The 27,151-nt window shown below is 43.3% G+C and overlaps 1 protein-coding gene across 4 annotated transcripts; it reads left to right on the top strand.

Annotated features, from left to right (window-relative positions):
• Positions 1-24,414, top strand: GTF3C2 (general transcription factor IIIC subunit 2). 4 transcript variants are annotated; one of them, XM_054568623.1, is made up of 22 exons: positions 1-635; positions 739-941; positions 4,486-4,638; positions 5,311-5,381; positions 10,975-11,245; positions 11,416-11,737; positions 12,336-12,621; positions 14,532-14,626; positions 15,191-15,268; positions 15,417-15,515; positions 16,588-16,815; positions 16,994-17,105; positions 17,322-17,430; positions 18,521-18,546; positions 18,728-18,857; positions 20,866-21,010; positions 21,130-21,291; positions 21,480-21,567; positions 21,812-21,940; positions 22,748-22,900; positions 23,048-23,155; positions 23,451-24,414. In XM_054568623.1, exons 5-22 carry the CDS (start codon positions 10,999-11,001, stop codon positions 23,667-23,669), a joined length of 2,736 nt encoding a protein of 911 aa, XP_054424598.1. In that variant the 5' UTR covers positions 1-635; positions 739-941; positions 4,486-4,638; positions 5,311-5,381; positions 10,975-10,998; the 3' UTR covers positions 23,670-24,414. The 4 variants fall into 4 exon arrangements, with proteins under 4 accessions (XP_054424598.1, XP_054424603.1, XP_054424600.1 ...); XM_054568628.1 differs by having other exon boundaries at positions 804-941; XM_054568625.1 differs by lacking the exons at positions 1-635; positions 4,486-4,638 and having other exon boundaries at positions 643-941.
• The last annotated feature ends 2,737 nt before the right edge of the window (positions 24,415-27,151 follow it).

Here is a 27,151-nt window from a genome sequence, read left to right on the forward strand (position 1 = left end):
TGTCCTTTCCCCAAGCCCCCTTACACTGCATTACTGTCTCACGTCCATCCTTGACTTCACTAGTAGTTGGGTCTGCGGAAGGGTGAGGGGCGGGGATGACTGCCCCGCGGCGGAAGCCGGAGTCATCTCTTGGCGGCCTGCCGCAAGGATTCCTTTGTCTCCCAGTCTCTGTCCTCGGCTGGTCGGCGCCGGGCTTTCAGGTGAAGACTCACATCCGGCCTAGCCCTGCCCGCCACAGGCCCCGTAGTATTGCAGGAAATCCAGGATTCAGCGCTCCGGAAAAACAGCACACTCAAGTATCGCGTAGAGACCGCGCACGCGTCAATCTTACCTTCTGGACACTGCAATTCCCATAAGGCCGTGCAGCGTCCTCTGCGCCGCGAAAGTCCAGGAGCTTCTCCGCTCCGAAAGGGTTCGGGAACTCTCGCCGCACTGCATTATGGAATACATAGTGTAATAGAAAACGTCTTCGGGTACAAAGTCGCGACCAAGCTCACGTGTTTACCTTGTGCACTCGCATCGCCCGCCGGGGTGGGGCATCAATGAAGAGAAGCTACCGGATTGCGTCATAAAACCGCGACCAGACGGGCGGCGCCATCTTCGAACTTGGACTTCCGGAAGGACTTTGGTTGAGGGTGAGTGTACCGCCATGGGGTGTGCGGGGGGGGTCCCACGATTACTCCTCCTCCTTTTTCTGTAGCGCTAAGATATTGGCTCCGCTATTCCATCTCTGCACAGCATCGCGACCTCCAGCCCCTGGGCTGCTACAGAAACCATCATGCTCCCCACTTCCTTCCCCACAGCGGCAAGAGTGCATCACCCATCTCTGCTAACCAAGGGTCTTGCCTTCTTCCCCCACGCGGTGTCCGTAACACGGCATCCTGTGTCCCGGCTTCGGTGCTGCTTACATTAATTACCTCCCTCGACTCTGCGAACCTACAGTAAGTCCTCAACCTTAGGAAATTCAGGGCTGGCCTCAGGCACGGGCTCGTGGTGAAAGCTGCTCAGGCGCCCAAGAGTGAGGGAGGGCAGGTGGTCATCCCTATAGTAGTTGCGGGTCAATCTCCTCATTCGGCTGTGTCCCAGCCTCTCCCTCGCTGAGCTGCTTCTAACCCTGGGGGTTGTGCCCCGCGCGCTACAACCTCATTGGCGCAGTCAAGGGCCAGTTACGTTTCCCTGTGTAGCCCTTTAATTCCGTGGCAAGTTGGCTGTCTGCTGCGTAAGGCAGAGGTGACGACTTCGACCCCACCCAGTGATAACTCACTTTGTTAAGAGTGGTGTAGGGTATGGCCAAGCCTCTTCGCCCCAGGGGCATGTTGTTACACAAACTTCAGTCATTCCTGTGCCGCCATCACTTTTTACCATCCATTCTCACCAACTGTACTATTATTTTCTTAATAGTTTTCTTTATTTTTTAAAAGACTTTATTTTTTTATTCTTAGAGAGAGAGAGGGGAAGGGAGGGAGAAGGAGAGGAAGTTAGATGTGAGAGAAACATCCATCATTTGTCTCTTGAACTCTCCCCGACAGGGATCCAAATGGAACCCAGGCATGTGACCTGGACTGGAGCCCAACCAACTGAGCCACACTAATCAGGGCGATAGTTTTCTTTAAATTGATTTATTTTTAAAGTGTAAGTGCTTTAGTCTCCATCTAAGCAGTATAGAGGAACCCATGGGTTTCATGGGCTTGTTACAGTTTTTTTTTAAACAAGTTAATAACACAATTAGTCCAATAAAATTGTTCATTTCTGTACCACTAAAATCACCTTGCATGCCACCAGTTGTACCATAGGAACACTTTGGGAAATACTATGTTAGACCAATGAGTTTAAAGTAATTCCATGTTTGAGAAACAGTGTCATCTAATTATTTTCCTTGACTGAGGTCAGGCAGGCAACTTGGAGTATCTTGGGAACCAGACAAGTTGGGGTGCAAATGTAAAATTTTGTAAACTTTAGCACAGATTGAACATTTCTTCCTTTACTTGTGTCCAAAATTTGTATTGTGAAATCATAAATGGAAATTTACCACCATTCCCTGCTGCTTGCTGCCCTCTATATGAAGTGCATTTTTGAAAGCGATTTTTGTGCCTTGAGAAGTTAGTCATTCAATCAGCAGAGTTTAATTATTACACTTACCACGTAGCAGGTTCCGGATACAATACCGAATCAGACAGGTAAAGGATGAAACTTTCAGGGATGGTAGATATAAAATAAGTAAATACTCATATCTCTTATCATAAGAAAATTCCAGACAAACTAAAGAGCTACATATAAGATTCAAATTTAGAGAAAAAATATTAGAGGGAAGTGAAATTGGGTATGTTTTTGTTAGTGGGGTAGAAAATACCTTTTTAAGACACAGAAGAAACAGCTCATAAAGAAGAAGATTGAGAAATTTAACTCATAAAATCTAACTTCAGTTTAGGAAGAACATTATAAACAAAAAAGTAGGTACAGAGAGAAAATATTTGCAACATAAACAACAGAACTCCACAGATCAGTAAGGAAAAGAGGAATTTGCCCTGTAGAAATATGGGCAACTTGTATGTACACACAGTTCAGAAAAGACATACAGATATCCAACGTACAAAAAGAAATTAACTTCAATTATCAGATCAATGAAAATAAAGAATTCTTTTCCCCATCAGATTGGCAAAAATTAAACATTAGCAAGGGTGTGTTAAAATGGCCAGGTATAGTAAGTGGAAATATATATTGGTTTTTATTTCAGTGAATTGTATGGCAGCATCTGTTAAATTTTAAAATGTATGTACCCTTCAGCTTGGTACAGAATTCCACTTGAGATGCTCATTCTAGAAAAATAATTTCTCATTAATGAAGAGACCTATACTAGACTACGTGTTGCATTATTGTTTGTAATAGTATTATAACCCAATTGTCCTTAAGTGGAAAATACCTAAGTACACAACAATTCTATAAAACATCATATATAGTAACCAAGAAGAATGAGATAAATATATGTGTACTGATACGGAAAATCTTTAAGATATATAGTATAGAAATTCTCTTGGCTGATCTCCATTTAACTTTCTTAGGTTAACTGACATTCTTCATTTCTGTTGTAAAGCATACAGACTGATAACCATGGCACACTGAATGGTGCAAGCCACCTAGGGTTTTCTCCTATAGACCTCATCACTCTACCTCCACTAATTGAGTTAAATGCTTGCCAAGAGTCATTGCATTTGTTCCCAAATCTGTTTATATTCATTGGTTTGTCATTATGTTTATATAATTAACATTTAAATTTTAAAGAAGTTTGAACATGAATTAATCTATTAAAACTAAGTTGAAACATGGCAGATATAGAGGTGTTTTACTGTTATTCTTTATATTCTACATATATTTATAAATATTTTGTATCACCTAAAAGTTTTGTAAAACAACTTTTAAAAAAGAAAAGAAAGCAAACTATGTCAAATGTTTTAGAAACATAAAGGAGATGGCTTTGCAAACAAGCAAAAAAGCTTCCAAATAGGTGCGAGAGACGATTGTAAAAGATTGAGGAGCATTTGTAAAAAGTCTTAAAGTATCTGCAATTGAATTACTTCTCAACAAAACAGAATGTTTCAAGAAAGTAATGATAAGAGGTCTCAGTGCTGCTGAGAGGTCAAGTTAAACAAGACTGAGAATTGTCAATCGCATTAATTAATTGACAGCAATTACTGATGCCTTTTAGCTTCAGAGATGAGTTGGGGGCAATATCCTAGTTAGGAGGCAGCAGGGTAATTAAATTATAAGGACAGACAGCTCGAAAAAGTTTGATTGTGAGAGGGACGAAGAAGATGTTATTTGGAGGGGAACTAAGAGTTGAAATATAATTGTATGTGTGTTAAGGTGAGAACTATAAACATATTTAAGTGCTCTTTGGAAGGACCCCATGGAAAGGAAAAGGATAAATGAGTCTAGTTTCCATAAGATGGGGAAAAAGGCCAGAGCACCAGTGGAAGGTATGGCCTTAGAAAGTGGATGAGGGAGCAGTTCAGATGCAGGGAGGATTAGGCTACTGGACAAGCAATCTTAAGTATTTCCCATCTAATGGCTTTGGGTTTTGTTTCAGAAACCAGAGGCAAAGTCATCTGCTGAGAACCAGGGGATCAGACGTTAGAAGAGAGGAGATGGGAGCGATTAAAAGACAAAGTGTTATTGCTAGCCCTTGGGCATCTTAGATGCACGCAGTGGGGAAGATGATGATCGGTTCATCCAGGGCTCGAATTTTGCCAGACCTGTGGACCGAAAAGAAAGGAAGTTCATAATGGCAATGAGCCTGATTAAAATAAAGAAATCTAAGCTAGATTGCATGTGGTTACCATAGGGAGAGACTGGAGAGTGACTAGATATGGTTGAAGGACAGATAAAATGATAGTAGTTGAGTAACCTAGCTGTAATGATGGGAGGCTGTGATCAGATAGTGGGTGTCTTAGTGATTTTGGAGGTTAAAAGGTTTTATGTGATGACAAGGTCCAGAGTGTGACAACGGAGTGATTAGCAGTGTTTAGCTGAATGTTTCAAGCTTCAAAGACACAAGGTTTTTACAAGAGGAGAAGGACTATTTGTCAAGAAGTGGCATTGGAGAGGAATTGAGAAGACACTGATGCTACTTTCTACCCTGGGGTAAGTGGGTTATGAGAGAACAAGTAACCTCCACTTGAGAGCCTGAAAGCTAGAAATGTCATTCCTGGAAATTTACCATCTGAGATTCTGAATATGATTTAAGTCTTGCCAATCAAATGTGCTCTCAAAGAACTCCCAATTTGGACCTGAGATTATAGTGCAGGAGGGCAGGCCAGCAGGTGTGCATTTTGCTTGTGCAGATTGTGGCAGTGAAATGTTTTTGGATTTGGGAGCCAGAGAAGGATCTTCCCCATTTACTTGGTCACTTTTGGTTTGCACAGGCAACTTGGTTAATAGACCCATCATCTGGGCAGGGTCTTCTTGAATTCCGCAAGTGGGTCCCCATCATGGCATAGGAGAGGCCATGTGGTTCTTGAATCAGAAGCTGTAAAACAACTTTCCAGTTTGACAAGCCCTTATTCCTAAACTTTTTTTTCCTGCCAACCCTCTCAATGACCTATGCAGGTGATTCTCAAACCTGAGTGTGCATTAGAATCTCCTGAAGGGCTTGTGGTTATAAAAAGTGCCCTCATCCCAGAGTTTCTGATTTAGTGTATCTGGAATAGGACTGGAAATTGGAATTTTAACAAATTTTTGAGTGATGCTAAAACTGCCAATTCTGGGACCACACTTTGAGAAACACTGATGTAAACCATTTAATACCCTTTACAGGGGTCCCCAACCTCCAGGCCGCGGACCAGTACCAGTCCAGGCCTGTTAGGAACAGGGCCGCACAGCAGGAGGTGAGCTTGAATGGAATGTTCTTGAATCATCCCGAAACCATCCCTCTCAACCCCCGCTCCAATCTGGAAAAATTGTCTTCCACAATACTGGTCCCTAGTGCCAAAAAGGTTGGGGGGCTGCTGTTTTAATATATTCCTTTTAGCTTGAACTAACTAGAGAGGATTCTGTTCTATGCAACTGAATCTTGGCCAATAGAGAAGGCAGTAATCATTTTATTCACACTTTCTTTGTCCTTACCTACTTGAACTGCCGTTGATTAAAAGAAGTAGCTCTTATATTTCCTGGAGATTTTGCTTTATGTATTTTGATGCTATGTTATGTGATGTCTAAAGATTCGTGACATATCTTTTACAAGATTTGAAGTTTTATTCATTATAAAGTACTCTGTTTTTATCCCATTTAATGTTTCCCCCCTGAATTTAACTTCACTATTACGATCAAAACTCTTTTTTTCTTGTTGCTTACATTTGACTTGTATTTTTTATTTAACTTATATTTTATTGTTTATGTTATTACAGTTGTCTCAATTTTTCCTTTTTAGCCCCCCTTCACCCAGACCCCCACCACTCCCTCAGGTGATTCCCACACCATTGTCCATGCCCATGGGTCATGCATATATGTTCTTTGGTTACTATGTTCTCTGTGTGTACTTTACATCCGCATGACGATTCTGTAACAATCAATTTGTACTTAATCCTTTTTACCTTTTTCCTCATCCCCTGATCATCATCCCATCTGGCAGCCATTAAAATGTCCACTGTATCTTTAATTCTGTTTCTGTTCTGCTTGTTTATTTTGTTTTTTAGATTCAGTTGTTGATAGATATGTATTTATTGACTTTTATTGTTAATATTTTTTATTGTTTTCTTAAAGAAGTCCCTTTAACATTTCATATGATAATGGTTTGGTGATGATGAACTCCCTTACCTTTTTCTTATGTGGGAAGCGCTTTATATGTCCTTTGAGTCTAAATGATAGCTTTGCTAGGTAGAATAATCTTGGTTGTAGGTCCTTGCTTTTCATCACTTGCCAATCCCTTTTAGCCTGCAAAGTTTCTTTTCAGAAATCAGCTGACAGTCTTATGGGAACTCCCTTGTAGGTAAATAACTGCTTTTCTCTTGCTGCTTTTAAGGTTTTCCCTTTGTCTTTTTCCTTTGGCATTTTAATTATGGTGTGTCTTGGTGTAGGCCTCTCTAGGTTCATCTTGTTTGGGACTCTGTGCTTTTGGACTTGTATGTTTGTTTCCTTCACCAAGTCAGGGAAGTTTTCTGTCATTGTTTTTTCAAATACTTTTCCAATTTTTTGCTTTCTGGCACACTCATGATGCCAATGTTGATACACTTGAAGTTGTCCCAGAGGCTCCTTACACTATCTTCACTTTTTGGACTCTTGTTTCTTGTTTTGATTGGTTGTTTTTGGCTTCCTTATGTTCCAAATCACTGATTTGATTCTCAGCTTCATCCATTCTACTGTTGATTCCCTGTCAGTTTTTCTCTATTTCAATTAGTGTAGTCTTCGTTTCTGACTGGATCTTTTTTATGCTGTTGAGGTTCTTGTTAGGTTCATTGAAGATCCTTATAACCAGTGTTTTGAACTCTGCATCTGCTGGATTGCTTGTCTCCATTTTAGTTCTTTTTCTGGAGTTTTGTTCTCTTCTTTCATTGGGGCCATGTTTCCTCGGCTCCTCATTTTGGCAGCTTCCCTGCGTTTGTTTCTGTGTGTTAGGTAGAGGTGCTTTGACTCTCTTGATAGTGTGGCCTAATGTAGGTGTCCTCTAACGTCCAGTGGCACAGCCTCTCCTATCACCCAAGCTGGATACCCAGGGTGCGCCCACTGTGTGTGCTATGTCCACCCTTATTTTGTAGTTGAGACTTGATTGCTGTTGGTACATCCAAGACCAGCCACTGCCTGTGTTCTGTCTGGGGCCACCCAACATACGCTACAAAGTGATCTGGAAATGGCTGCTACTTGGGCTGAGCCTCGAGGTGCCCAGGTGGGGCCAAGCTGTGAACCAAGGCCAGCTGCTGCTAGTGCTGGGCCTGGGGCCACTTAATTAGTGTTATGGGGCTCCATGAGGCCAGATGCTGCTTGTTTGAGGGAGTTTAGGAAAATCTGAAGCATGAGCTAGGACAAACCATTTGTATGGAAAAGCACTGGAAACAGCTTGGGTGGGCCTGAAAGTTGGGTGGAACAGGGCCTCAGGGAATCACCAAGGTGTGGCAAACAGTGTGAGCCTGGTTGATAGGGTGTCAGACATGTCACAGGGCCTGCCAGGATCCGTGGGGGCGGGGCTCAGAAAAGGAATAGTGGCCTCTGCCTACATTTATGGCTGGGAAAAAGGTGCCTCCTAGTTCTCCCCCTGAGGTTGGACAATTCAGTTTCTCACCATGTGTCTCTGGTGTCTTTTAAGCTGTTGTCCTTACGCTAGAGGTCAGAGGGGGTGAGTCTGAGTAAGTCTGTGTGTGGGCCCTTTAAGGGGAACTGCCTGGAACAGCAGTTTCCATCTTCCTCCACTGGTTTTTACAGCCAGAAGTTATGGAGACTTATCTTCCTGGCCCCCGAACCCGGTCTGGGACTGCTTGTTCCGGGATATCCTTCCCAGTTTTAATCTGTCACACTTTGTGTGGGACCAGCCTGTTCGGTGTCTCTACCTCTCCTACCAGTTGTGATGTGGTTTTTTCTTTAATTCTGTATTTGTAGGACCTCCATTCAGTTTCTGGTGGTTACGAACGATGATTGTTTTGTAGTTTAGTTGTAATTTTGATGTCTTGCCCTTTATATTTTAATTAATCTTTTTACTTTCAGCTTTTTGAGTTCCTTTGTTTTAGACATCTCTCAAAAAGCATATAGTTGTTTGTTTTTTTAAATCAATCCAAATCTATCAGTGGATGAATTTATCTGATATATATTTGTTTAATTAATGTTTTATCTTGCTCTGTCATCTTAATGGGGTTGTGCATGTGTGTGTTGTGTGTGTCCTTTACTTTTAATCTTTTATATTGTATGGTTTTGTTAAAAAAATTTCTTACGGTTCTTATGGCCTACAGGGTATTTTGGAGACAATATGGTATACTGTTTTTAGGTCTATTAAACATCTAAATGGTATTAATAACATCTATATGTTTTCAATTTACCAAACGTAGAAACAAAATTAGGATACTTCTTTTTTTGTTTTAGTCCACTACAACCAGAATACTGATATTTTTTACATTGTGGGGCATTTAAAAATTTTAAGTTAGAGTCTGTATTATAGCTGTAGTTGTTTAAACTCAATGGTTGAGTTTAACCATTGGTTATTTGAACAACCATGCTTATAACCATGGTAAATAAACTATGTTATTTAAACAACCATGGTTTATTAAACAAACCATGGTTGTTCAAACTCAAATGATGTGCCACTGTTAAATGCTTACTGCCAATTTTATATCATAACTTCTCCATTAGAAAGTTCTTTATATTGATTTATCTTTCTTTGGCTAAAGTAAGGGTGCATCAGTTTTAGATTTCTAGAAACTTGTGTATTGAGAATGTCATCCTGTTGCTTTTACATGAATGACACACCAGTTAAGTAAAGAATTCTCTTGCCCTGATTGGTGTGGCTCTGTGGGTTGGGCCAACTGGTGTTTCTCTCACACATTGGTGTTTCTCTTCTCTTTCTCCCTCCCTTTCTTTCTTTCTCAAATTAAAAAAAAAAAGAAAAGAAAAAAAAAGGAAAGAAAGTTCTTGATCCTTTTAGTGTTCCTTTATCTTCTAGAATCATTTGTTTCTGAGAACTCGGAGACTGACCTGATTTTTCTCCCTCTTTGTAGGAGAAATTTGGTATTTTCACTAAGGTAATTCTTGATCTTTTTGATTCTTTATTGGTTTTTGTTTCTCTTTTACACTGTATGCCCTTTCGATCTATAGAGTCAGGTCTTTTTTTGTTTTTTTTTTCCAGGAAAGTACACTATTTTTTATTTCAGGAAATTTTTCTCTGTTAAATTTTTGTAGGGTTTTTTTGTTGTTCCCATTTTTTATCTCTCTTTAGGAACATCAGTTGTTCTAATGTTGGCTTCCTACTTTATATTTTCCATCTATGTCATCTTCAAACTAATCACGTTTATCTCTTTGCACCCTATGTGGTTTTTCTCAAACCCATCCTTCATATCATTCATTTTCTTTTCAGCAGTATAGTTTCAACATTTTGCTTCTCTGGTTTTCATTTCTATGATTTTATTCTTTTACTCAGTTTCTTTCCTTACCATTTTTTTACCTTGCCATTATCTTATCTTTATTTTGATCTCTTGTTTCCCGAATTCCACAATATCTGGGTTGTTTTTTTTTTGTTTTTTGGGTTTTTTTTTTTTTTTTGAAAATACAGCTTTTATTGGAAATTCTTTTTCTGTTTTCTGGAGTCTTTCTTTGAAAGGGTCCTTTTCACTTTTTTCCCATGTGTTTGTGTCTTTATATTTTTCCGTAGTATCTGTGCATAGGTTCCATTTAGATCCTTTTTGTTTATTACTAATTTTGAATGGAGTAGTTCTGTTCAGGGATTGCTGTTTACCAAAGAACAATGCAGGTAGATTTTCATTGACCTCTATTTACTTCGACATTGTTATATTCTATCTTTAGCACTTGATGTTCTGTTGTGTCCTTAGTACCTGAGTTAGAGTGTTGGCTATTGTTTTAGTTTATAATCCACTTAGCCTGTAGCTTCTTCAAAAGAGACAGTTGTGAACTTTAATTTCTATGACATTTCTTATGGTTCTTTTATCAGCAAACTTTTCTATTGAGGCTGGTGATTTTTTTATCTTTAAGACATACAGACCTATGGCAGGGGGCTCCCTCCTCAGATTTGAGTTATTTCTCCCCCTTTGTCACAGACAGGCAGGTTATTCTAGCCAAAAACTGTGCTCTTGCAGAGTTCTGTGTTGCTCAGGTTTTTGGTTTGGTAGTCAATGTTTTGTTTATCTCTGTCAGTTTACTTTGGTCTATGGTTGCACAGCTGATTTCCTAGGTTTGAAGAACATGAAGATTCATGACAATTTTTTAGGCTATTCTTCATTGTGGGAAAAGTTCTCAATGTAGTAGAATGTTCCTTAATTGTCTCAAAACCTACCACCTCCCCCACCCACATGAAAGATTGATGAGAGGGCACTAGAGAACTGTTTTACTAATTTTTGAATAAATCTGTTCCTTGACTAATATTCACAGGGATGGATGTTAGCTCTAGGCATTCACTGAAATGTGCTTACAAGAAATGTTATGAGCTTTAAATTAAATAATGTAAATAAATCTCTTAATACAGTGCTTGGCACATAACAAGTGTTTAATAAATGGTAGCTTTATTATTGTTTGTTTATTGTCAGTTCCACTAGCATGTAAGCTCCATGAGGGCTGGGACCTTGTCTGCCTTGCTTATTGTCCTATTATCAGTTCTTAGAACAATACCTGACATATAGAAGATATTGAATAATTACTGTTGAATGAATGAATGATCAGGGAGTTTAGGTTTCTTGTTGCAGGAGGGGGCGTGAGGGGAGGAAAGTAGAAAAATCTGAGCCAGCACAAATAGCTTTTGCCTTCTTCTCATCTGTATGTCTCTGTGTGCAGGGGCAGCCATTTTAGGGGGTGCTGATGGATACCTACGGGGTCGGCTGTGTTGCCCTGGGGGGTGCCGGCCCCGTGGGGAACATAACTGTAGTAGACTCTCCTGGACAAGAGGTGCTAAACCAACTTGATGTCAAGACTACTTCAGAAACAACCAGCACAGAGGCTTCCATAGAGATGTCTTTACCCACCCCTTTGTCTGGATTTGAGGATTCTCTTGATGAGAAAAAGTTCCTTCCAGAACAGGAAAGCCTTTCTAGACTGGAACAGCAAGGTATGTAACTTGTCCTTTCATCTTTTTCTCTCCCCGCACTTAAGTGCTTAGTTTAAGATGAAAGAGAACAGGTTGAGCTAAAACTTCTTACACACCTGGGTATGATGTAGTCTATTCTATAGAGGTTTGAGCTTTGGCCACACCTCATAGACCCGTGTTCTTCTCTACAGATCTTTCTTCAGAGATGTCAAAGGTCTCCAAGCCTAGAGCCTCAAAGCCTGGCCGGAAGAGAGGTGGTAGGACACGGAAAGGCCCCAAAGGGCCCCAACAACCTAATCCTCCAACAGCCCCTCTGGTTCCTGGTCACCTGGATCAAGCCAGCCCTCTCTCCACCCCTATGCCTAAGAAACGAGGTCGAAAGCCCAAGGCAGAGCTGCTACTGCTGAAGCTGTCAAAAGGCCTCGATCAGCCAGAGTCTCCACCTCCGAAGAGACCTCCTGAGGACTTTGAGACCCCACCTGGGGAACGACCCCGCCGCAGGGCTGCCCAAGTGTAAGGATTGCAGCACATCTTGGTGGAGGTGGCTGGGTAAAGGGATCAGGGTGGGTCAGATGTTGGGGAGGAGAAGACTATGATGAGGCATCAGGTAAGTGGGGTTGGTGTCTGGATTTGGGGACTTGAGCAATCTTCTGGCTTTTACCACAGCAACTTCAGTCTGTTGCTGACTTTGTCTAAGAGGTTTCTTTCTGCACCTTGTATCCTATCACATTTTTCACAATTTCCCGCAGGTCTTCATTGCAGTTTTACCACTGAATGTATATCAGTATATATGTGCTTTTCCTTTTTTTTTTTTGCACTCTGAGTTTTGACACCGATAGAGTGAAAAGTGCTTGGGACGTGAAATCAGAAGAAGAGGTTTAGATCCCACATATGTTATCTGAATCATCTTGGCCAAGTCAGTTAACTTTCCTGGATTTCTGTTTCTTCATCTGTCAAATGGGAAGGGGCAATTAATAGCTGCTTTACAGGGTCACAGGGAGGATCCAGTGAAAAAAGAATCAGCCAAGTGTCTGGACACTTTTCCTACAAACTAAATGGGCTCTTAGTTAAGTGTTTGTGAGTATGGCTCTGACTCTGCCCTATTCCGCAGGGCACTTCTGTATCTTCAGGAACTGGCCGAAGAGCTCTCAACAGCCCTGCCTGCTCCGGTGTCCTGTCCTGAGAGTCCCAAGATGAGCAGCCCCACCAAACCAAAGAAAACTGGGCAACTGCCAGCCTGTCAGGGGGGAGAAGAAGAGGCTGATACTGCACAAGATGAAGACTTTGTTCTGAAGGTTGAGGCTGAAGATGGAGAAGAAAGTGAGGCCCCGAGTGAGAGCTCATCTGAACCGGAGCCTGTCGTGCCCCGAAGCACCCCGCGAGGATCCACGTCAGGGGTAACTGCGTGGACAAGAAAGTGAATGGGAAAATGGTAGGGTTATTAGGGGTCAAGAGGGTGCCCAGAAGGGAAGTTTTGGCCTAGTAACTATAAGGGCCAAAAGAGGTAAAAGAAGAAAGGGACAACTTCAAATACAGTTGAGATTGCAGGGATTGAGGGTGTAAGTAAACAAGTTTATTCATTCATATATTGAGCATCTACTCTGTACTAGGAAACACAGGTGTGGATAAGAAAGAGTCCTGCCTCTCAAAGGTCAGTGTGGTAAGTGCTAGATCAGGAGTGAACAAAATGCTCTAGGCCTTTAGGGGAGGGGTGTCTTAACTGCTTAGGCTTCACAGAGTAATGATAGTTCAGCTGGGTCTTGAAAGGTAAATGGAAGTTTGTCAGAAAGATTGGTTTTCCCAGAAATTGAACATGGCTGCAGCATAAGGCCTGGGGTATAGTAGTGGAGAGATTACACTAGAGAGTATAAAAGGACTAGGATTGGTAGGAGCCAGCAAAGGTGTGTGTTGGTTTGATTGTAAAATTTACATAACTGGAAACGTTAACACTTAAAAATGTGTATTTCATTGGCTTTTAGTGCATTCACAATGTTGAGTAACTATCATCACTATCCATTTCCAAGACTTTTTCACCATCCCAATCAAAACTGTACAACATAGGTTTTTAAGCAGAAAAATAACATGGTCAGTTAGGAAAACAGGTCATATGCTCTTGATTAAATGACAGCTTCAGTGATCTAGGTGAGAGAGTGAGGGCCTGAATCAAGCAGTGAAGGAAGAGAAGGGGGGCAGGGGGCAGACTCGAGGAATACGAGAGAATTGAAGGGGCTTGGGAATTGAAGAAAAGGAAGGAGTAGGAATTTCCAGCTTAGATGGTGCTCTCATGCACTGAACCTGGGGACACAGGAAGAGCGGGGAGCGCAGGAGAGGCGAAGGTGAGAGGGGCGGGTGATGAGTTCACTTTCCGATATCCTGAGTTGGAGGTGCCTGGGGGCCATCAGCCATCCTTCTGGGGACATCTGGTTGCCATCTACAGGGTGGGGAAAAAGTAGATTTACAGTTGTTTATATGGAAAATAATACAATTAGTAGATAACGTAAGACAACTGTTTCACGTACTCACAAATGTAAACCTACTTTTGCCCCACCCTGTATATGGGACCTTCTTAAGTGCAGCATTTAAGGGAGCACGAAATCCCGCAGAAATCAAAATAAATCTTTGATACAACATTTTTAAAAATCAAAATTAACATCTCTAATGACCAAAATGCCAAATCTTAAATAAAGATAGGAGCTGTATTAACTGAATTTTCCTTTTGCCTCGGGCCCTAATACGTCTCAGCACCACTGTATGGGTCTCAAGTTTGTAGAAAAGTTGATACCTAGTAAAGTTTGAGTTTACTAAAATATAAACTTGATAAGTAGTGATGGTAGTCACACTTGATAATCAGGTATGATGATGGGACATGGGGTGAAATTACCAGCAGTGCATGTATAGCGGGTTGAGCAGAAGTCAGAAGGTCTCTGGGAAATACCGTCATGAACAAAATCTATCGGAGGAAGGAAAGCTGACAAAGGAATATGAGAAAGGTAGGAGAAATAAAGAGAGACTACTCCATAAGGCAGGAGTTTCAAAAAGTAAATGGGAGTCCTCTAAATTAAGTACACGGAGATGTCAAGGAAGATGATCAAAAAGTAGATAACAAATTTTGCAGTTTTGATGGAGGAGCAGGAGCAAAATGCAAAGAAGTCATGATTGAGACATAAATCTTTTTTAAAGTTCTGATAGGGTAAAGGTTAGAGAGGAAGTGGTACCAAGAGAAGTAAAAGCCGGGAAAGCTGTCTCCTTGGGATTTTATCCAGCCTAGAAGGTTCTCCCCCTTATACTTGCCTCATTCGATCCCCAGAAGCAGAAGCCACACTGCCGGGGCATGGCTCCCAATGGCCTACCAAATCATGTCATGGCTCCTGTTTGGAAGTGCCTGCATCTCACCAAGGACCTGTGAGGCTGGGGGCCTGGGGGCTGGGGCTGGGGGCCGGGGGTGGAGTACAAAGGATGACCTAGAAGTGGAGCTGTGGGAAGGAGGGAAGCCACTCACAGGACAGAACACTGAGGACGTTCATCATCCTGTGGACCAGAAGGTCACTAGTTCTGGTCCCGGTTAGGGCATATGCCTTGGTCGTGGGCCAGGTTCCCTGTTGGGGGCTTGTGAGAGGCAACTGATCACTGTACCTCTTACACATTGCTGTTTCTCTCCCTCTCTTTCCTCCCTTCCTCTCTTTCTAAAAATAAATAAAATCTTTAAAAATAAATAAATAAACAAATGGCTCTGCTCCAAAGACAAGAGCTGTAGAACTGCGCTATCCAATACGGCCACTAGCTGCACATGGCCATTTAAAATTAGAAGTCTAGTTTCTCGTTTGCTCTAGCCCCGTTTCAAGTGCCCAGCTAGCAGTTCATGCATTGGGCAGGTAATGGGTCACTTCCATCGTCACAGAGTTTTATTGGGCAGCACTGCTTTAGAATTTATCTCCTCCTCCATTAATGCTTCTTCCATTCCTCCAGCCGAGAACAGAAGCATTCATACTGGGAGTTTGCAGAGTGGATTCCTTTAGCCTGGAAGTGGCACTTGTTATCTGAACTGTAAGTTGAAGAGACATCTTAGAAGCCTTGGAGGGGGTGATGCCACTGGAGATGGAAGGGTGACGGAGAACTTGAGATTTATGATGGGAATCCTAGAATGGGAGAAACTCTTCCAGATTCAGGCTGTTGTTTCTTTGCCTTCCCATAGTGAGGCAGCACCCTACCTGCCCCAGGAGGAGAAGTCTCCACTGTTTTCTGTACAACGTGAGGGACTTCCTGAAGATGGCACACTCTATCGAATAAACAGGTGAAGAGGATGTCAAAGGAATTGCATTTTCTTTTTTTTTGATTCTAGGAGACAGAAATAGGACAAATAAATGTTGAAAGAGATGACAGATTGGCCCTGTTCTTCCCCTGGTGCTTGTCCAGTTGGTCCCAAGGGTCAGAGTCGTCGGTAGACCTCATCAGTACCTTCCAATTTGCAGTGCTCGTTGCTGCTTGCCAGACTGAGGGAAGCTAGGGAGACTGAGGGTCAAACCTGTTACGAGGTCTTACCTACTCAGATTGACTGGCCCTACAAAGAACGGTGTCGTAACCGGAATGCACAGCCTGATGTCTTTGATGGTGAAGGAAAGGAGGAAGATATAAAAGTTGGCTAGGAGTGTTCTCACCTGTAGACTGTTCTTGATATTCTGGCCCTTGCTTAAGCCAGTTCATACTAGCTTCTGGTAGCGCTCCCATTTTGTCCTTGTCTTTTTTTTTTTTTTTCCTTAACTTTTTTTTTTTTTAGAGCTGTTCAGGTTCACAGGAAAATTGAAAGGGACAGAGATTTCTCATATACCGCCTGTCCTCACACATGCATAGTCTCTCCCACTACCAGCGTCACCCACCAGAGATGGTGAACCTACGTCAGTTGGTGAACCTGCATTGATATATCACAGCCACTCCAAATCCATGGTTTACATTAGGATTCACTCTTGGAGTGTCCATTAAGTGGGTTTGGACAAATATCTAATAAATTGTATTTATCACTGTGGTATCACAGAGTTATTTTCACTGCTCCAAAATCCTGTGCACTCCACCTAGTCATCCCTCTTACCCCAACCTCAGGCTGTCAGTGATCTTGTGATTATCTCCGTGATTTTGTCTTTTCCAGAAGGGCATGTAGTTGGAATCATACAGTATTAGCCTTTTGAGATGGGCTTCTTTAACTTAGTAATATGCTCTTAAGGTTCTTCCATGTCTTTTCATGGTTTGATAGGTCATTTCTTCGTAGTGCAAAGTAATTGATGTATCACAGTTTATTTACCTATCCACTTGTAAAGTTATCATTGCCTTTTAGTAACTTCTTTTTCATCCCCTCTTGGACTTTCCTCTAGATTTAGTTCCATCACGGCACACCCAGAGCGCGGGGATGTGTCCTTCTTCACAGGGGGACCTCTCTGGGCTCTGGACTGGTGCCCAGTGCCAGAGGGGGCGGCGGCCTCGCAGTACGTGGCCCTTTTCTCCAGCCCTGACATGAATGAGACACATGCGCTGAGCCAGCTCCATTCGGGCCCTGGGCTGCTCCAGCTCTGGGGCCTTGGGACCTTGCAGCATGAAAGCTGGTGAGCCAGGGCTGGGCCCTTGCCACAGGAGGGCGGTGGAGGAGGGCAGCATGGTACTGGGCAGAGTCCAGGTTGGAAGGCAGGCTTGGATTGGCTTGAGATCGGGGGGGACACAGGCTCCGGCAGCTCTGGTCCCCTTCTTTCTACTCATTTCTCCCCACATGATTTCTCTCCTCAGTCCTGGCAACAGAGCTCACTTTGTCTATGGGATTGCTTCTGACCATGGCTGTGTCTGGGACCTTAAGTTCTGCCCCAGTGGAGCATGGGAACTTCCAGGCACCCCTCGGCAGGTACCTCCCAGTTGGTTTTGTAATGGCCTTAGGACTCAGAGCCGGGACTAAGAGGCCTTGGATGTTCCCAGAGTTGGAGGAACAGAGTTTGGAGGGTGGTGGATGGCGTCTTTTTCCAGCACCTCCATATCATATTTTCAGAGACCAGAACCTCAAAAGTTTTCTGAGGCTCCTGAAGGCAGCAAGCCTCAGTGCAGATCTGGTCTCACCTTCTAGGCTCCTCTCTTGCCCCGGTTGGGTCTCTTGGCTCTTGCCTGCTCAGACGGGAAGGTGCTGCTGTTCAGTCTGCCTCATCCCGAGGCCCTGCTGGCTCATCAGCCCCCAGGTGAGTAGCACAGCAAGGCGAATGGGGCTTTGTGGCGATGGCCAGAGCTTTGTAGGGCCTGGCGTCCCCTGAAATCCCCCTAGGCCCACCCTCTTGAGTAGAAAGGGTGATGACACCCTTACACAGCCGCACCTCCCATTCTGACTTCACACACTTTGTTTTTGACCTCTCTCTTCAGCAGTCTGCAGTTATTACTCTTGCAGACTTCTAACTGCATTCTTTCAGCACATTACCTTTATCTCCCCCTCTTCCCTGTTCTCCCGTGCCCTAAGGCCTCTGTCTCTTGCTGCCACAGCTGATTGGCTGTGTAAAGAGCTCCTAAAGGCCGAGGCTGACAGTGGGGCTCGTCTCCCCTGCCACACTCTCAGTCTTATCTTCAGCCTCTTCTGCCCTCGCCACCACACATGCACAGGAACACATTCCTGTTGTGAAGAGAGGGAGAAAATACAGAGTTGAAGATGAGCAAGAAGAGGAGGGTCCCAGGGAAAGGCAGCTTCTGTTTATTGAATTTATTTGTTTTTCAATTGTACTGAGTAAAGAAGGGGGCATCCAGGACTGAACCCTGAGAAAGCCCCTTTTTGGTGATCTGGTGGAGGAGTAGCTTGAGGGAATGGGAGGTGAGAATGTGAAGACAGAATGGATAGGCAGGTCTTTCAGGAAGTTTGGCTGTGGAAGGGAACAGTTACAGGGTAAAGGAAGGGTTTTGTTTGGTTGGTTTAGATAGGAGACAATAGTGCATGTTTACATGTGAATGTAAGAATGACCCGGTAGGGTGAGAGAAAGTGAATAATGGCGGAGGAAAGACAGGTAACCAAAGAGCAAAGGTGGGAGATGGAAAAGGTGGGGGATGATCAGAAGAGAGCAGAGTGGGAGAGATGAGCCATTCTGACAGGAAAGATACTCCCAGGTATAACAGGAGGAAGGAAGAAGATGGGGCAGTGAGGTGGGTTTCTGCATTTGACAGTGGGAAGGTAAGAATGTAAGGGAAAGTGTTATTTGAAAGGGTGGGGTGCTGATCTAAGACCAAGGCTAATTGGGACCTCGGTCCTCTGGATCTAGAGTATCTGTTACTTCTCTTTTCCCCTCACAGATGCAGTGAAGCCCGCCATCTATAAGGTGAGTGAGGAACCTGCTGCCTCGCCCGAGGCTCCATCTTCTAAAGCCCCCCTTACTGATTCCATGAGCCTCTTTCTAACTCTGAGAGATCTTCCTCTCCTGCTGGATTGCACACTAATTCGAGTGTTTGTTCCAGACAGTAGGGAACCCTAACCCTAGTCCCATCTCTTTGTCCCGGCAGGTACAATCTGTGGCAACCCTTCAGGTGGGGTCTATGCAACTGTCAGACCCCTCTGAGTGTGGTCAGTGCCTTAGCCTGGCCTGGATGCCCACCCGGCCCCACCACCACCTGGCTGCTGGATACTATAATGGTAAAAATACAAAACAAAATGTAGGGAGCTGTTGCTCTTTAGGTTTTCATATATGCTTGTTTTGGGTGGTTGTTTCCTTTTTGATTCAGTGCTGAGCATTACATAGTTATAAATATTCCAGCAATGTTAAAAAAATACAAAGAAAAAAGGTACTAGAATTTTTCTATTCAAAAAAATAATTGAGTAGATGAACATCATTTCATGTAGTTCTCTATGCGTATATACAGATAAAAAGAAATGGGGTCAGCCCTGGCAGGTGTGGCTCCAGCCTGTGAACCGAAATGTCCGTGGTTCAATTCCCAGTCAGGGCACATGCCTGGGTTGCCAGCCAGGTCCTCAGCTGGGGGCACGCAAGAGTCAACCAATCGATGTATCTCTTGCATATTGATACTTCTCTCCCTCTTTCTCCCTCCCTTCCCCTCTCCCTAAAAATAAATGAATATAATCTGTTTAAAAATGGGATCATACTCTAAGCTATTTTAAATTGAAAGGTATTCAATTGAATTATACTTTAATTTTATAGAAGAAAAAGACAAATGAAACTGAAAGATTAGCTGAGCTCCCAATAAATGTCTTTACCACAGAGACATTAGTTCCTTAAAAGATACTTTTAAGATTGGAAAGGAAAAATAAAAGATTATAAATAACATTAAGTAGTCGGAGATAATTAGGTTTCCATTTTTATTTTTTTTAAAGACTTTATCTATTTGGTTTTTTAGAGAGGGGGGAGAGGTGGAAGAAAGAGGGAGGAGAACATGTAAGAGAAAAAAGATCAGTTGCCTCTCGCACGCCCTCAACTGGGGACCTGGCCCACAACCCAGGCATGTGCCCTGGCTCAGAATTGATCTTTTGTTCTGCCGGCCAGCGCTCAATCCACTGAGTCACACCAGCCAGGACTAGGTTGTCATTTTTAAATGACAAGTTTATTTTTAGGACATCATCAGTGGCCTTTCTGCTCTGTAGATAAGGAAATTAGTACATTTCTTATCATCCTTCCCACCATCTCCTAATTGTGTTTCTTTTGGTGATATTATTTTTACATTGTTGAGGTACATGCAACTTGATGCTATTTTGCTATCTTAATTCCCAAAGTTATTTAATCCTTATCTTATATTGAAATGATCTCAAGTCTCTACCAGTCCTTTCATCTGCCTCCCCTTCCATTTGAATTATTTATGTTGCTTAGCTGTAAATCACTGTCAATACATTTTCTTCAAGAAGGGTTTATAGATGCTACTTTTCCTGAGTTTATGTATAAAAGGTTTTAGCTACATATATTTTCCCAAATTTTATTTATTAAATTCCATTGTTCTCTATTTTGTCTTTTATTTTTATCAAAGTTACATTTTTGATTACCTCCTTCTCTGGCACCTGGTAAGGGGTCAGCTTGTTTTGGGTCAGCCAAGTTAGTTTCTGTTTGTCTATTTGTTTTCTGCTCCTCTGTATTTTGTTGCTTTTGGCTCCTTGCCTGTTCTCTTTGTCTTAGAGCACAGTTGGCAAACATTTCTGTAAAGGGCCAGATAGTGAATATTTTATGTTATGTGGGCTGTTTGGCCATTGTTGGAACTATTCAGCTCCACCATTGTGAAGTGAAAGCTACCATACACATTAGGTAAATGAATGAATGTGGCTGTGCTCCAGTCAAATTTTATTTACCAAACAGGCGGCAGGCTGTATTTGGCCCATGGGCTATATAGTTTGCCAGCCCTGTCCTAGAGGGTTTATGTTCTTTTAAAATCCCTTTACTTTTATTTATTAATGAGTAGAGGCTACTGAGTGCAGTCAACCTACCTTTCAACTGCAGGTCCCAGACTAAAATATTAGTCGTTGCTGAGAATTGGAACTAAAAATATCAGATTGAGTCTTTAAACAATGGAGGGAATGTTGGCTAGCTAATCACGATCCCTGTCATTTCCAAGGGATCAGATCTGAGGATAGAAGATAAGAGACAGTAATTAGAGCACAGGAGAACCTGCCTTAATACCTACATGTTCTGTCCCTACCTCAGGCATGGTGGTTTTCTGGAACCTTCCCACTAACTCACCCCTGCAGCGAATACAGCTCTCCGATGGCTCCTTAAAGCTCTACCCCTTCCAGTGTTTCCTAGCCCATGACCAGGCTGTGCGTAGTCTTCAGTGGTGCAAAGCCAACAGGTTGGAATAGGAGAGCGGGGCCGGGGCGGGGGGGGGGGTGGTGGTTGAAGCTGGGACCAGAGGACTGTTCCAGGCTTGTTCAGATTTGATCTTCTCCCTCATCTTCCATTTTTCCACAGTCATTTCATAGTGTCTGCAGGGAGTGACCGGAAAATCAAATTCTGGGACCTTCGACGACCTTATGAACCAATAAACTCTATCAAGCGCTTCTTGAGTACAGAGCTGGCCTGGCTGCCCCCCTACAATGGTGTCACTGTGGCTCAGGACAACTGCTATGCCTCGTATGGCAGGGTGGAGATAGGAGAAGCTCAGGGGACAGACTCTAGGGGATGGGGTGCAGAGTGTGCCAGATTATTGTGGGGGGGTGGTGTGGGTTTCATTCACTGAGGTGGTTTAAATTTTGGAAGGACATGGGGAGAAGAAATGAATTTAATCTTAGAAAAAGGAAAGTTCTGTTTTTCTCTTATAGTTATGGACTCTGTGGAATTCATTATATTGATGCTGGTTACCTTGGTTACAAGGCCTACTTCACTGCTCCTCGAAAAGGCACTGTCTGGGTGAGCTCCTGTCTTTGAAATCTTCATTATGCAGGAAAATGATTCATTTACTCACCTAGTGGTGGCCAGAAAGAGGCAGTAGTTTTGGATAGAAGATAGGTGTATGGTAACTGTATCACCAGGGATATGGGTTATGGTAAACTCATTTTTGTTTGTGTATGTGTCTCTTCCCCCTGAGATTGCAGTTATTATCAGTTCACAGAACTGACTGCATGAGTGACTAAAATCTGTCTTTTCCTATTAGAGTCTTTCAGGATCCGACTGGCTTGGGACAATAGCCGCAGGAGATACATCTGGAGAGCTCATTGCAGCTATATTGCCTGATATGGCATTGAACCCAATAACTGTCAAGCGACCTGTAGAGCGAAGATTTGTACGTATATGAATATTTATGACAGCACCATGTCTTAGGTCCTAATCCACGACCTCCCCAATTAGTACTACAAACTAGTAGTAGAGTACAAATTAGTATTAGGTCTCCCAGCCATGATATTATCCCTGGGAGTCTTGGTACAGAGTTGCACATACTATTCCCTACCCTAGTGCATCTGAACATATGTTTAAACATACTACTTTCTTCATCTTTAAGTCTCTCCTGCCCCAAACCAATTTTATCTCTTTTACTTTTATTCTACCTTCAGTCTTTCTTTTAAAGTATGTTTTATTGATTATGCTATTACAGTTGTCCCACTTTTTTTCTCCCCTTTATCCCCCTCCATCTGGCACCCTCCTCCCTCCAGCTCCCCCCCCCCCCCCTTAGTTCATGTCCATGGGTCATACATATCAGCTCTTTGGCTCCTCCATTTCCTAGATTGTTCTTAACCTCCCCCTGTCTATTTTGTACCTACCAATTATGCTTCTTATTCCCTGTACCTTTTCCCCCATTCTTCCCCCACCCCCTCCCTGCTGATAACTCTCCATGTGATTTCCATTTCCGTGATTCTGTTCCTGTTCTAGTTGTTTGCTTAATTGTTGGGGTTTTTTTTTAAGCTTCAGTTGCTGATGATTGTGAGTTTGTTGTCATTTTACTGTTCATAGTTTTGATCTTTTCCTTTTTCTTGGATAAGTCCCTTTAACATTTCATACAGTAAGGGCTTGGCGATGATGAACTACTCCTTCAGCTTTACCTTATATTCTGTCTTCGGTCTTACAGAACCCAATTTCATGGTCTCATTTTTAGCCTATATATAAAGCAGATCTGATGCCCTATCAGGATAGTCCTGAAGGTCAGGACCACTCTTCTGCTTCATCTGGGGCCCTCAACCCTCCCAAGGCTCGAACTTATGCTGAAACTGTCAACCATCACTACTTGCTCTTTCAAGACACAGATTTGGTAAATTGGGGCCAGGGGAATGGGTGTGGTATTGGAAAAAGTAGAAAACTTTAGTCCTTATATAATAGGGAGTTCTAAAGGGTTCCAGCACACAGATGCAAAACTAAGAAGCTGCTTGCTTTCTCCTATTACACGGCCCCTTCCCAGAGTTCGTTCCACGGTCTGCTCCATAGAGAACCAATGCTGCGTATGCAGGAGGGAGAGGTGCATTCTCGGCTCTGCCTGGACAGGCTGCCGCTGGAGGCTGTTCATAAGGTAAGAACCTTGTCTCTCATCTCCTCCTCCCTTCACTCTCATTTTCTCACAACTCTGGGCCTGTAGTCAATGAAATGGGAGATGAAAAGTCAACCAAGAGGGCTAAGGAGGGAAAAAAGCTTCTGGCAAGCTCATCTTTAAGAGCTTACCTTGTTTGTTGTCCTCTTGTTCCTGGTCACCCACTCATGGTCCTGTCCTTTCAGATTGTGGCCCATGTTTCTGGCTCTCATAGCTAGGACTCACCCTAAAGCACCAATCATGGGCATCTCTCTTTTGTTTTCTATTCTCTTCACAGGTACGTTTCAGCCCAAACTTGGACTCCTATGGCTGGCTCGTGTCTGGGGGGCAGTCAGGGCTGGTTCGGATCCATTTTATCCGTGGACTCACCTCTCCACTGGGCCACCGTATGCAGCTTGAGAGCCAAGCCCAGTTCAATGCTATGTTTCAACCGTCCTCCCCTATTGAAGAGCCTGGCTTCTCTCCACCCAGCCATCGCCTTCTGCCCAGTCCCTAGTTGTGGTCTACACAGGACCCTTGGAATGTAGTCTGCCAAGTACAAATGGCCCCCGTGCACAGGCCATGGGAACTGGGGCCTTCTTGGACAGTGATGCTGCCAGGCCTTGACCTTTAGACCTGCCTCCCCAGGGCTCCTTAGATACCTCTCCTTCCATCAACTTCTGCTGTCATCACGGCCCCCTGTGGGCAAGGGGGCCTTGCCCTCCACAAACTCTCAAGGCTCTTTAGCCTAAAACTCTGGCTCACAAGAAACACTCAGGCCTGACCTAGGCTTGGGAGTCAAATTGCTCATATTGAGCATATTGTGAAATGGGTAAAGCTAAGTAAAGGTACTGAGTGTTTTTGAGACCACATGTGAGTGGATGTTTGGAGAACTGGAAAGGGTATCTACATGAAGGCTCCCAGCTTCTTGCTTAGAGTAACCAACATGCAAGCCCATGGGGGTGTGGGGAAGAGGTAGTAATTTATTGGACTGAAGCTGCTTATAGTAGTACTTTAACTGAGGAACACCACAAACACACTACCAATAGAACAGTGGCTCAGATCTTACTTGGTCCTGCTTAGGAAATACTCCTAATCACTGATCATCTGACCCTACTTGAACACTCCTAGACAGTCATGTTTTAAAACATCTTTTATATTCAGTCAGAGTATCCCTCTATAAGTTTTACCATGGGTATTAGAAAATCTAGTCATTCTTCTCTTTGATTGCCCTTTTAAGTATTTAAAATAGCTATCATGTGTTTCCCAAGTCTTCTCTAGATTAAATATCTTCAGTTACCTTAATCATTCTTCTACAAGTCATGGTTTTTGATCCTTCATGATATTGTCACATTGTTGACTTATTAAACATGTTTAGCTACTTTATTTCAAACCTATATTTAGGAGATGTTTAGAACCCAAGTACAATATATATATTTTTTTAAGGTTTTAGAGAGGGGAAGGGAGGGAGAAAGAGGGTGAAAAACATCATTGCCTCATACATGCCCTGACTGGGGACTGCACCTGCATGTGCCCTGTCCGGGAATCGAACCTGCTTTGTGAGACAATGCCCAACCAACAGAGCTACACTGGTCAGGGTGGTTCTGTGAATGATGTATAATGAAACCAATTTTATCATACGTGAATTTACATAAGAGTTCCTGTGGCATCTCATCAACATTATAATGACACAGTGTTGAATGAAAGGATGTTATTTGAGGACCTGCTGTATTATAGCTCACATTGTTAAAATCCTTTTGTGGGATGCTGCAGACTCATCATGACTGTGATACTGCTTCCTAAGCAAGGACATACCCCAGCAATGAGAAATAGGCAAACCATAATTTTGGAATGCATAGAACAATCGGAGGTGTGGGGTAAGTGGTCAGATGACCTCAGAAACTCTTACAGAGAAAAGTACTCAGCCAGCTTCTATTGAAGGGAGTGGAGGTTAGTATAGTTCCTATCTGGAACAAAGCCGTCTGGCACTCGACTGATTGGCCAAATATCTGGGAATAGCTTTCTGCCTCTTAAGTGTAGGAAATTTATCATCTGCCAGAAAATCTTTAAGGAAAGAATCAAATACATCAATTCCCTTCCTGTACAGAAGAGGAAATAGACCTGGAGGCAGTGCAGACTATTAGTAGCAGAGGGACCACAACCCACGTCTGCAGAGGAGCCAAGTATTGCACCATCCTATTGTGACCCAGCTCAGGTGGTGCCAATTCTGGTTTTGAGCTGATTGATAGGGAAGTGCCCAGTTCTGGTTTTGAGCTGATTGATAGGGAAGTGCCTCCCATTGCTGAAGTTTTGCTCATTCTACACAGCAGCCCCTTGACATGAAATCCCACTTTCAGTGGTAAAAAATGATGGGACCTGGGGACCCATGCTCTTGAAGCCATATGTTGGTGCTGCCAACCCTGCTCCTGCTGCTGAGTCAGCCACAGTTTGACCTCCAAAAGAAGGAAGATGCTTTGAGCCCTTGCTCTCCTCTAATATAAACACCCTTCTTCCCAAAGCCACTCCTAACCTTCCCTCCCAATATATCCACTTCATGCTATCCATGGGTTTCTCTATTCTGTGCCTTTTCTCACACTACTCCCTCCTCCAGGAGTGTCCTTTTCTAGCATCTCCACCTAAGTCCTATTCATCATTCAAGGTTCCAGCTCAAATTCCATCCTAACCAAGGACCTTCCCAGATTTCTCCAGTAAGATTATTCTCCCATGTGTTCCCAAGAGGGAAGGAAGAAAAGAGGATAAACAAGTGTTTTTTAAGCACTTGATCTATTTCAGGTACTTTGCATATGTTAATTGCATGCGGTAGGTATTGCCCCCTTTCACTTAATAGTTGATTCTGAGCGGTTAAGCAGTCTGAATAAAGTCACATAACTAAATAATGGTGCTGGGATTCTAACCTAGACAATCTACCTTCAGAATACAACTTCACAACTTTTCACATTTGGTCTTTAGTTAAAGGTTTGTAACATCAAATTCTCTTGCTTCCTTACTGTTTGTCCAGAACCTATGACAGAATTCTCTCTGCCTCATACATAATAGGAACTTTGTAAATTGGGGCCGGAGCTGCCCTGGTAGGCAGCCTGAAAGAATCAGATACGGCTGCCTCCTGAAGTGTGGGCTCCCTGGATATAGTTAGACTAAGGCTGCGAGGCTGAAAACTCACTGCCAAGGATCTTGGAGGAGTTTCCACCTCCCTAAGGAGGATATTGCACTATATTCACAAAATTTTAGAATGTTAGAGATGAAAAGGGTAACTAGGAAATTACCTCATCTGTTGGTTTACAAACACTTTTAGTTGTGGGCCCCTTTGTTTAAAAGTGGCTGTGTGTGTGTTTTACATAAAATTGAGGTAAAGAATCTGTAGTGGTACCTACCTCACAAACATAAATCCGTAAAACGAGCCCAGTTTGTTAAACACATAGTCCAACCCCCTTTTTTCACAGTTGAGGAGGAACCTTAAGTTCAAGTCTAGTGATGACCAAGGCTGCCCAGTCGGCTAATTAGGAAGTCAGTACCTAAACTTCCTGAGTCACTGAACTAGTTGCTATGAGGACGACAGATATGAACAAGACCCAATCCCACGCACTCAGGAGCTCACCACTGAGGCTAGTGAAGAACGCAGAGACAGTTCGGTAACAGGCACACGCTTAACTGGCTTCTAGTTTCCAAACTGACTCCTGAGACTGAGAGGGCGGCAGAACCTTGGCCAGTTCCGGGGCGCGGGAACAGCAAGGGTCTATCCAGGCTGAGAAGCAGCAGGAAAAGGGGCAGAAGGAGATGGGTCGGACCAAAGTGGGGAGAATGATAGGCCCACACCAAGACCCGGCTTGGTCAACCTGGAAAAGCGGTTGCTCCACCCGGGCTCAGCCGCTTTCCACGAGTATTAACGACCAATCAGTCCACTCCCATTCCTGCTCCGGCTGCAGGGGGCAGCCTCCCGGCCAGCCAGGCGGAAGGGGCGGGCCTCACGGCGGAAGTTTC

The sequence above is a fragment of the Pteronotus mesoamericanus genome, unplaced genomic scaffold (genome assembly GCF_021234165.1).
Source record: "Pteronotus mesoamericanus isolate MK-2021 breed Mesoamerican mustached bat unplaced genomic scaffold, CSHL_Meso_final contig_101, whole genome shotgun sequence".
Classification (NCBI taxonomy): Eukaryota; Metazoa; Chordata; class Mammalia; order Chiroptera; family Mormoopidae; genus Pteronotus; species Pteronotus mesoamericanus.

What these genes read in the sequence shown, in the direction of transcription:
- GTF3C2 (XM_054568623.1), top strand. Translation starts at nt 10,999, where the DNA reads ATGGATACCTACGGGGTCGGCTGTGTTGCCCTGGGGGGTGCCGGCCCC. An exon ending in TTCTAGACTGGAACAGCAAG is followed by an intron (nt 11,246 to 11,415) that starts GTATGTAACTTG and finishes TCTTCTCTACAG; the next exon opens with ATCTTTCTTCAGAGATGTCA. An exon ending in CAGTGGTGCAAAGCCAACAG is followed by an intron (nt 21,011 to 21,129) that starts GTTGGAATAGGA and finishes ATTTTTCCACAG; the next exon opens with TCATTTCATAGTGTCTGCAG.